The sequence below is a fragment of the Chelon labrosus genome (genome assembly GCF_963514085.1).
Source record: "Chelon labrosus genome assembly, chromosome: 13".
Classification (NCBI taxonomy): domain Eukaryota; kingdom Metazoa; phylum Chordata; class Actinopteri; order Mugiliformes; family Mugilidae; genus Chelon; species Chelon labrosus.
The window spans coordinates 6542293-6552518 of record NC_140346.1 but is presented as its reverse complement, the minus strand read 5'-3'; the positions used below and the strand labels follow the sequence as shown (position 1 = coordinate 6552518).

At 43.8% G+C, this 10226-nt stretch overlaps 1 protein-coding gene across 1 annotated transcript; it reads right to left on the bottom strand.

The window, feature by feature from the left end:
- Positions 1-1363: 1363 nt before the first annotated feature.
- gucy2f (guanylate cyclase 2F, retinal) lies at positions 1364-9824 on the bottom strand (the record flags this gene model as incomplete). The annotated part of the gene is made up of 18 exons (XM_084559506.1): positions 8782-9824; positions 7901-8202; positions 6977-7331; positions 6743-6827; positions 6021-6117; positions 5773-5898; positions 5317-5397; positions 4845-5021; positions 4554-4710; positions 4102-4251; positions 3770-3918; positions 3523-3686; positions 3246-3438; positions 2948-3122; positions 2491-2589; positions 2301-2395; positions 2133-2218; positions 1364-1445 (listed from the first exon to the last, which is right to left on the bottom strand). Exons 1-18 carry the CDS (start codon positions 9521-9523, stop codon positions 1364-1366), a joined length of 3315 nt encoding a protein of 1104 aa, XP_084415632.1. The 5' UTR covers positions 9524-9824.
- Between the last annotated feature and the right edge of the window lie 402 nt (positions 9825-10226).

Genomic DNA, 10226 nt, shown 5'->3' with positions numbered 1-10226 from the left:
ATTCACTAGATCCCAAACTGATCGAGTATCTGTGGCATGATCCACAGAGGCCCCTCCCCTCAACCCATAGGACCCAAAGGCCCCCCACTAACAACATTCTGTTGCCAGACACCACAGGACACCCTCAGAAGGTCTATGTCCATTATCTGATGAGTCACAAGTGTTTTGGAGGTACAAGGGAGACCCAATATTAGGAAGGTGGTCATAATATTATGGCTGATAGGTGTATTTATAATATTAATATAATGCAAAATTAGCATCATAAGAGAAACCAGTTGTAACATATTTTATGGATTTGTGTAAAAACATTATTCTGACATTGAAATTTATAGGAAATTTTCTTTGAATTGTAAAGAAATCTAGATTTAATGCATTAAATAGAGGCTTAAAACTTCTGAGAGTTTAAGTCATTAAAAAGCTGTGTTAAATCAAATATATCCATCATAAATCACCTTCCCTCACATTATTTAAAATGTTGTATTATTGATGGTAAACATGACCAGCAGGAGCGTCATCTCATTCAGAAATCTTTGAGAAGAATCCAAACCAGTCCAAGTGCTGACAATAACATGTCAATGGAAAATTGTCACCGAGCACTTTGGAACTAGTGACATGGTTCACAAAAGGCCCTTAAGATTTCAATGACTAGCCTATATTAGAAAAGAAAAATATTTTCCATCACTTCTGTTGACAGCTGCCACAAAAAGGGTGACAGCTCAATAATAAAAGTGCCGTAATGGACTCAGTTGTACTTGATCTTCTGCTCTACGGCAGCAGAAATAAAAGTGGCAACGTGTTCTTTTTGTCTTTTTGATTGTTATATACAATAGCAGCTTTTGCCTCCGACTAACATTCAGCCATAGCTAAGAAACAGCCTCGGCTCTGCATCTCTACCAGGAGCGTTTATGACAAACTAGAAACAGACACCAGAATAATAACATTTCATTTTGAAATAGGCGTTTGGGGCGTCGATGGGTTTGATGGGCGAACCTCTGGTTGCCCAGAAATAGGTGGCCACTCAGTGGCCAGTGAGTGCTGAGAGGAGTGAATGAGTGCATCCTTCATTAAGGAGCAGGGGCACTTTCCCTGTGATTCTGGCAGCAGGTACGTAGGCAGGTAGTGACAACTCTCATTACATTAGCACCGTTGCATTCTGCCGAGCTGGCTGCAGGCAGATTAGCCAGTCGATGGACAATCCTCTTAAAGAAGTCTGTATTAAGCCAGAGGGAGAGGCTGGACGGTGTCTCGGCCCTCTGCCTGGCTCTCCCAGCTCTTTGTCTCTTTCTTTCTCTGGGTGCGTCCTCTTCCTGATGCTCCTTCCTCTCCTCTAGCTTTGCTTCTTTCATATGTTTCCTTCTGTCATTCACATCTTTTTGTCCACCTGCCTGTTGGCCTTGCGGAAAAGAGTCTTGATCTCCTCTGTCACCATCTCTTGCCAGTTGTCCCTAGTCAACACAGAGCAAAGTGTTAAAAGCGCTGTCGTTTAAGCGGAGTTCCGGGATTTAAAAAAAAGCACAATAAACACCGCCACAACCAGCGAAATAAAAGAGAGATATGAAAATGCCAGCAGCAACAAAAGTGAACAAAGAGGGATTTCCCCAATCTGCTTAAGAAGATGCAGAGGTGATAAGATCGAGAGATTAATGAGACTAGTAGGTCACAAGTAATCAGTAAGATTCACAAATCAATGACAGGAAATGGGGGGCGGGTGCAAGCTCAGAGGGTGCCCAGGTAACAGTAACACTTCTACAACACAACACCAGCTGGCATGCAGATCTATACCTCCTGCGTTTGGACAAAGAAGGTCAAGCCTTTTTCTCAGCTTTCTTTTTCTTGTATGCAGCTATATCCTCCGGGTTCAGCCCATGATTGTCTTCCCTGAAGTAACACGTGGACAGTGGAAGTCCACAGTTTATCAGGGGCAGACAGTAGTCACATGTTGATTTAACCAATGACTATCACATAACTGCCAAATCAGGCGAGTTAAACAGCACGGCATTGGAACTAGTGTCCCTTTAGATCACATGGGAGGTTCCTTTTCTATTTTTTAGTCAGTGTAAATTGTGAAACTTGCACTTCAGTATTAATTCATATTAGCTGTGCTAGGAGTAATACTAGATTTAAACTCTTACCCTGGTTTAATCTCTGGTGGTTTTGGCAAAGGCTTTGTAAAGCTGGTTTTCCCCACAAGCCAGTACGTTTCTTCGATACCTTTACCCTGCAAGAAAAGAGCATGCAGTTAATGACATTCAGATCGCAACATAATGCAAATAATCCAAGTGTGGATTTCAGACTGTTACCTTCAGCTCTGTCTTGCCTCTGACGTCTATTTTGTAACCCTCATTAAGAGAATTGAGGATGTTCACAGTGCTCATGTTTACGTGGATTCTATAAGCTGAGGAGAGAAGAGCGAATATGAAGACGCTGCAGCAGCAAAACCACACATGGCACAAGTCGACAAAATGTGGATGGCGCGTTAGGGACACTTACGCAGCCCAGTGGATTCCATACGGGAGGCAGTGTTGACCGTGTCTCCAAAAAGGCAGTACCGAGGCATAGTTAGACCCACCACGCCAGCAACACACGGCCCTGCGAAAGCACATCAATGAACTATGAAATCATTCTGTGAAAAATTTTATTAAACAGCGAAAAGGTGGTCATTTTCACAGGCTTCAACATCAGCTCTAAACCTATTCAAATAGTAGTAGGTGAGCACAAGTACGGTAGGCAAAACCATCTAAACAAGTCAAGCCAAGAAACCAGGATTTGTTAAAAGTTGGATTCAACAATGAGAATATGCTGTAAATAGTTTCTGTTCCGAATTCTCCCTCACTCAGCCTCACGTGGACTTTTCAACAATAGAGTTTCTTCTTCATTCTTCCTCCTGTGCACAAAGAACACAAGTTTAATGCTGGTGTTCCAGGTGATAGCAACTCTACCAGCCCACCTGAGTGGATTCCTATTCGTATCCTGACGGGCACGTCTGGCATGTGTCGCATGTGGAAGGTTCCCACTGAGCTGAGGATGTTCAGTGACATGTTGGCGATCTCAGCAGCGTGCTTGTTGCCATTTCTCTTAGGCAGACCTGACGCTACCATGTAAGCGTCGCCGATAGTCTCCACCTGGACAAAGTGAGTGTTCAGTTGTAGGATCATCAAATGTGTCTTCTGGCTGCTGTGCGTGTTTGTGAATATTGATCGCACAAAATGCATCGTAAAAACTGGGTGTTTCGTGCGTTCCCTGACCTTGTAGACGTCATGGTTGCTGAGCACGGCGTCAAACAGCGTGTACAGGTCGTTGAGAAGATCGACCACCTCGATGGGATCGCTGAGCGAGGAGATGGTGGTGAAACCCACAATGTCACTGAAGTAGATGGTCACCTGGTCGAAGTACTCTGGCTCCACTGTGGCACCGGTCTTCAGGGCCTCAGCCACAGAACTGGACAGAAACCAGGGAAGTAAAGTCGCAGCTATAGAGTCGATTGACTCATATTTGCGCGTCTGTGTGTTTGTGTTAACTCACGGTGGGAGCATCTCAGACAGCAGCTTCTCTGTTCTCTGCTTTTCCACCTCCAGCTCCTCTGTCCTCTCTCGGATAAGATCCTCCAGGTTAGAGCTGTACTGCTCCAGCATCCTCAGCATGGAGTCGATGATATTGGTCTTCTTGCCCTTGTTGATTATCTTGAACTATTGCGGAAATGACAATATGTCAAACAAACGAGTATGGAACTCTTTAGATTGGATTATTTGACATAAACTCTGAAACGTACCCGGTCAAAGATCTCATCAAAGTTTGGTCTGCGGTCGGGCAGTTCGCTCCAGCACTGCTTCATCAGCTGGATACATTCAAGGGGAGCCTGGTCCGGGGCCACGTTAGGGCGACACATTGGGGGAGGCTTCTTCACCTTACGGATGATCTCTGAGGATGAAATTGAGGAGATGGGACACATTAATCAACGTTCAAACTTGATTTATGTACCACAAATTCTGTTATACTGTTCTACTGTGTTGCTTGGTAAAGATGTTGCAAATACTAGTGATCTGGAAATCTACATCTGTCTTCTAGTATGTCTGCTTCTCCCTCTCTGGGTTGGATACACACCTTCAGGTGTCAGACCCAGCATGCAGTACGGTGTCCCTCTCACCACCACCTCTTGAAGGATGATAGAAAAACTGTACACGTCTCCCTTGTACGTCCCTTTACGAGAGCTTGCAAGGTCCCTTAAAAACTCTGGAGCTGTCCAAAATAGATCTGGAAGGGAAACATTCAGAAGTCATGACGTAGTACAGTCACTGTAATATACTATATACTGTCTATATATATATATATATATAACATACATTTGTGCATGTGTGCGGTGCTGACCACAATCTTGTCTTATCAACCTATCTCTCTCCTCTCCTATCTTCCTTAATGGAAATAGTGGCATAAGGGGAGGTAGAGGATACAGCCTGATCCAGTGGTGGAGTTGACAGCCCAGACCTTACTGACTGTATCACCGGTTCCAAAAAGCAACCTTCAATCTTTCATTAATAGTAATGAGTAGGGGTTACCTTCAGGTGGCGGCTCTTCTATAGGAGCTTTTTGGGACTCCAGCAGCTCATTGAAGCCATAGTCTGTAATCTTGAGGACAAAGCGCCCATCTACCACACAGTTCCGAGATTTTAGTCTTCCATGGGGGAAGTCCCTGTGGTGAAGATATTTCATACCCTGGAACGCATTCAACAGTTTTGATTATTGTAAAGGAAATATCACAGAAATTATCATTGTAAATGTCAATAAAACTGCTATGATGACCTGTGTCACGTGTGGTCACAGTCCTAAGTTTTCGTATGAAGTGTTACCTTGATGAGATCAAGCAGAAGCGAGGACTTGAACATCCAGTCTAGCTTAACATCCTCGTTCCTCAGCAGGTCCTGCAGACTGCCTCGCGAGCAGTGCTCTGTCACCACTGCAAACATGGAGCAGTCCGAAAAGAAGCCCAGGAAAGGATTTACGTTCTCGTTTCTCAGGTCCTTCATCTGAGAATGTAGAACAGAAGTTACAGATGTAAGGTGAACGTTATAGAGGCTAAGCCTAGGCCCATGCTTAGCTCACCAACTTTAATTGATGTGTTGATTACCATGACACATAAGACACAAAGACAATCTTTACTGCTAAACACACTGTTCCTGGTGGAACACCTGACCCAAAGATTGATTCATAGTTTCATGTGCCACATTCCTCAGTTAGACAAAGCATGCATTCATATACATATCTGTATTATGGCTCCTACAATGACCATGATGAAACTGAATGACTGAGATGTTACTCTACCTTTGTGAAAATCTTGGTGGTGCTTTGTCTGACTTCCCTGAAGTGGCCCTCCTCAAACTTCTTCAGCCACACCCAGTCACCCTAAAAGAGAAGGTATAATTATTGTTATTGTGAAATTAAATATTTCTTTTTAGTAGTAAAAGAAAGGAGGAAAACTCACTGATTCACTCACCAAAAAAAGTCTAGCGCTCATGACTTTTTATTTGTCAGTATGAGTTGTGTTAGAATACTGACTACTACTTGTATGCTGTCAGCCCATAATACATTTATATTTGATATGCATCTGTACTAGAGGTACTGGTTAAAAGTAATTACAGTGTATTTAATTGCAAATAAAACAGCCAGAAGCTTTTATTTGATGAAATTACAATCGACCCTTTGAGGTGTTTTGATTATTTTGGGTATAAACCATCTGGAGGTAATGCAGCTTGTGTCATGACTTTCAATGTGACCTACCTCGTACACAGCAACATTGGTAGTCTCGTGAGTAGTCGTCTGCATGCTGTTGACAGAGTGCGAGCGGTCGGCAGATTTCTCATCCAGAGCACTCTTGGATTCACTCAGATCTTCTAATGTGATTTTCTGCAGGAAGTCAAATATCACAGATATAAAAAACTGGGACGTTTTCACACATAAATCAGCAGAAGACAGATTAAGTTTCATTTTAAACATTTTGATGGCTGGGTGACAGGGATGCTGCTTGCCTTTTTACTAAGCTGGGGATTGATAAATGTGAGATCCTCTAAGTTCAGGACGATCCGATTGGGACCTTTGACCAGCTGGATTTGTTGAAGCCTCCTCCTGCCAAAGAGATTTAGAAAAGATGAGGAAGGAGGAGAAATCAGCAATCTTCAATCATGAGACTCATCAATACTGTGGTTTGAACTCCATTGCTGAGATTAATTATAATCATTTCTGGCTACCGCTATCTACTATATATGCTAAGTTATCTAGATCCAAAGTTGGAAATGAGAAGAAAATGTGTCTGATGTTTACTTTTTTCACTTTATTTTAGTAAAACTCTTAGGTACGACTTAAAGGACCATTGTGTAAGAATTAGTGCCATCTAGTGGTGAGGCTGCAGATACAAACAACTTAATACCCCCTCATCTTTCTAATAGTTGAAACCTTTGTTGCTATGATGCTATAACAAGAAATGCCCTGTTTAACTCCATGGAGCTGTACCCACCTCCTATGTATAAATGAAAAGTTCATTCTTATCTAAGAACACAATATTTCTGATCCTTTCAGCCAATATATCATACACATTGGTCCTTCAGCAAATGAGAAAATACATTTCTCATTCTCAAGCTTTCCACCTGAAAGGTATCATTGTCAACATAAAAGCACAGAGGGCTCATGTCTCCACTTAAAATGGGTGAATGTTCATTTTGAAGCGGAAACACTTAATTTTGCGTATGTTTACCTGATATAAAGACTTATAGTGATCCCTCCTACAGCCAGAAAGAGGATGACAGCTAACACCACTATGATGTAGGTGACCTCCACACCTGGGGATGATAACACATAACTTGACGGTGGGGGGAATGAGGGAGAAGGATGAATGTGGAAAGAACATGAGCACGCATCTTTCTACAAACTCAGTTGAGTGAACGCACAGCCACATTCGCACAAACACCAAGTCCTCATAGCTTCATACCTCCCGAGCAGATGGCCTTCTTATCAAACCAGCAGCTGGAATCGGATGGCGGAGGCGATCCTCCCGGAAAATTGATGGACCTCCCTGCGAAGCGAAGAACTCCTGACTTTAGGTCCACCAGGTAGGTCTGATACAGCTGACTCCCTCTGTTGTCAGAATCCAGAATGATGTAGTTGGTCGTGACTTTCCCACTAGTGTCCACCTGGACCTTCTGGTTGAAGCCATTGAAGGTTATGTTCTTTGTGTAGTAGGCCAGGTTGGAGCCTGACAGCCGCATGCCTGCCTTCCTGGCATTGTGGATGGACTTTGCCAGCAGATAAATGCTGTTATAGATGGTTCCAAACAGTGGGTTAACCTGCAGGTTACAACAAAAGAAGACATGATATGTATCTTATTGAACAATTGTAATCTGATAACAGGACAAAAATACAACAAAGTAATGGATATGGGAATCAATACATAGTGATGTATTAAGTATAGGATGTCTTCTGTGTGTTGAGATGTAAGGTATCTGTGTTAATGCTATGTAGGAACATGAGGGATGATGAAAGGCAACTGGAACCCAACTCACTCCTGATATTATCCTTTAAATCATCATGAACTGATATGCATTCAGTTATGCAAATAATATTCTGATGTGAGTTGTGATCATTATGGACTGTATTGTGGACAGTATGAGGTCACAACTACTGCATATGTGAGAGTAGATGTGTGTTTGTATGACTATATACTATCTTTGTCGGGACCCGTTTGAGTTGTATTCCATCGAAATTAGAACACGGCTGGTCCTCCGTTTTTCACACATTTTCACAGAGATTTTTCTAATGCAAGTTGTGATCATTACAGACAGTAACTTCTTCAGAGAGTACGAACAGAATGAACCCTAATAATTACCCGGGGCAACATACAACAACAACTTCCCACCTGCTCTGCCTGCACCGCCAGCGTCACTTCCTCGCTCCTCTTGGCCGCAGCGAACGCCTCGTTGAAGGACAGGGGCTCGGAGGCCACGGTGATAGTGAGCACGGCGTCGTAGGCCTCTCTCAGCCTGCTGTTGTTTTTCAGGGGGAAGTAGGAGATGTTGGCGTAGGGCACGCTGTAGAGGAGAGTGTCGTAGGGCACAAACACATACTTCCCCGAGGTCAGACCCATCGTCTGTGCCTTGACAAGGAAAGTAGCCTGCTGCTCACCTCCAACCAGGATAGAGTGCATGCACATGATGATGACTGAAACAGACAAATAAAAAAATAAAATAAAAAACACAACACCAGTATAAAATATTTGGTTATTCATCAGTCGAGGGCAATGATATGACTGTACACCATGTATGAGGTGAAATGAGAAGTGTTAAAGCATTGTAGACTATGATGACAGGAAACTGGAAACCAAATGATGTTTAACATGATACAGGATACAAATACAGGGATTCATTGAAGTATGCAAAAAAATAAAATAAATCGAGAATAGATGTTTCATGTAACCAAATGTCCAGAGAGCTAGTTTAAAAATATTACAAGAAAGTAAGTGCATATCAGTTACTGGTTGGTGTCCCTGTTCACCTTAGCCACAAGGTGAATTCTGAATGATCAAAATGGCTTCCTGGTCGGGTGCTGGAGTGATAAACCTATTAAAGATGGCTGCTGGGATGCGAGAACATCCTGCTGGGGCAAATCAGGACAGTTGACTGTTTGACATTTTGAAAGTTGTCCACCTGTGATGTAACATCTGCTCATGGTATCTTTACTTTAAGTAAGTTATTTATAGTCATCTAAGAGAGAGTTTAAAGTTTTCCCTCACAGACTCACCCTTGATTTCCCCTGCGTTCTGGATCTTCCTCAGAGTGCTCTCCACCTCTGTCTCATTCATACCAATGGATGTAACGAAGGGAACTGGCAGCCCCTTACTCCTCAGAGCAGATGCCACTCTCCCAGCTGTATCTATCCAGATATCTTCGTTGGATGAGACCACCACCACGCCGGCCCACCTGAAGTGTTTCAGCACAGTGAACAGCACGTCAGTGGGAAACGGCACTGTCCTCGAAAACGTCGGATATCCCATGGCTCGGTCCAGCTCGTAGGCGACGCAGCCGTAGGAGAAGAGGGCCTTGTCCCAGGTCTTGGCCAGCAGAGAAGCTGCGATGCAGTATCCCGGGTTAGTGGGGCCAACGAACGCGTCCGCCGTGTCCTCGTAGTAAATATACGCAGTGAGCGCTTTGGAGGTTTCGCACGGCTCCTGCAGAATAATGAAGTCCATTTTCAGGCCCAGGTCCAGACTGAGGTCTCCGTTTATCCTGCTGACTGCCAGCCTGGCGGCCGCTGACGGCAGGGCCCTGTAGTAGATAGGGTCGCAGTTCCAAGGGCCCAAGACCCCAACTTTGAAAATCAAACAGCGGACACAACAAGGGAACGTCAACACTCCCAGAAGGACCCATAACAGAAAGTTGTAAAAGGGCAGTGTCGGTAGAGTAGGTCTGCTTTTAATGATGGGCACACATGGATGGCTGGACTCCCACAGCGAGCCTCTGAAATTTAGAGGAATATGTTGCATTGTCCTTCCAAGGTGTCCAAGGTAGTGAATCTTTGTGTTCACTATTGGTTACATATCAGTGACACCACCTGCAAATCAGACACAGAATAGTCTCGGTGATTTTAAACTTTATGAGTCGCAAATGGCTGAATTTAAACAAAAACAACCTCTTACCATCTTTTTAATGTCATCAGGGCGGCTTCAGGGGTCCGAGGAGACAATCGCACAGGTGCCCTGTCGGATCAGCTTCGTTCTCTCTCCGCATAAATCGTCAGCTAATCATCCCCGAGACCTCACCTATTCACCCCGGTGTGGCTCTGGTGAAGACACGGCCCCTGGCATCGCGCACGGATCCGCTGGCTCAAAGTGACGCGAAGAGCTCGGGGCGCTGCGTCTGGAGCGTTTGGAAACAACTTCAGCACCCTGGAGAGCTACTTACGCCCCGCAGTCAGCGTCTCTGAAGGCTCCCGTGCGTTTCCACAAACACCTCTATTCTCAGGCAACATGTCTCAAAAAGAACAAAAATCCATCTCTGGGCGTTACTTTTAAAAGTATGTCGTTTGTCATGTTTCTTTTTGGGGGAAAAAGATCCCAGTGGTTCCAAATCAAGTTAAAAATCCTGTCAAAAACCGAGCAATCTTCCTCCAAATAATTGTTGAATATATGTACAAAAAAGAAAACGTTTTTATTCTATTAATCAATAAGCTATAGGAGGGCAGTTTCA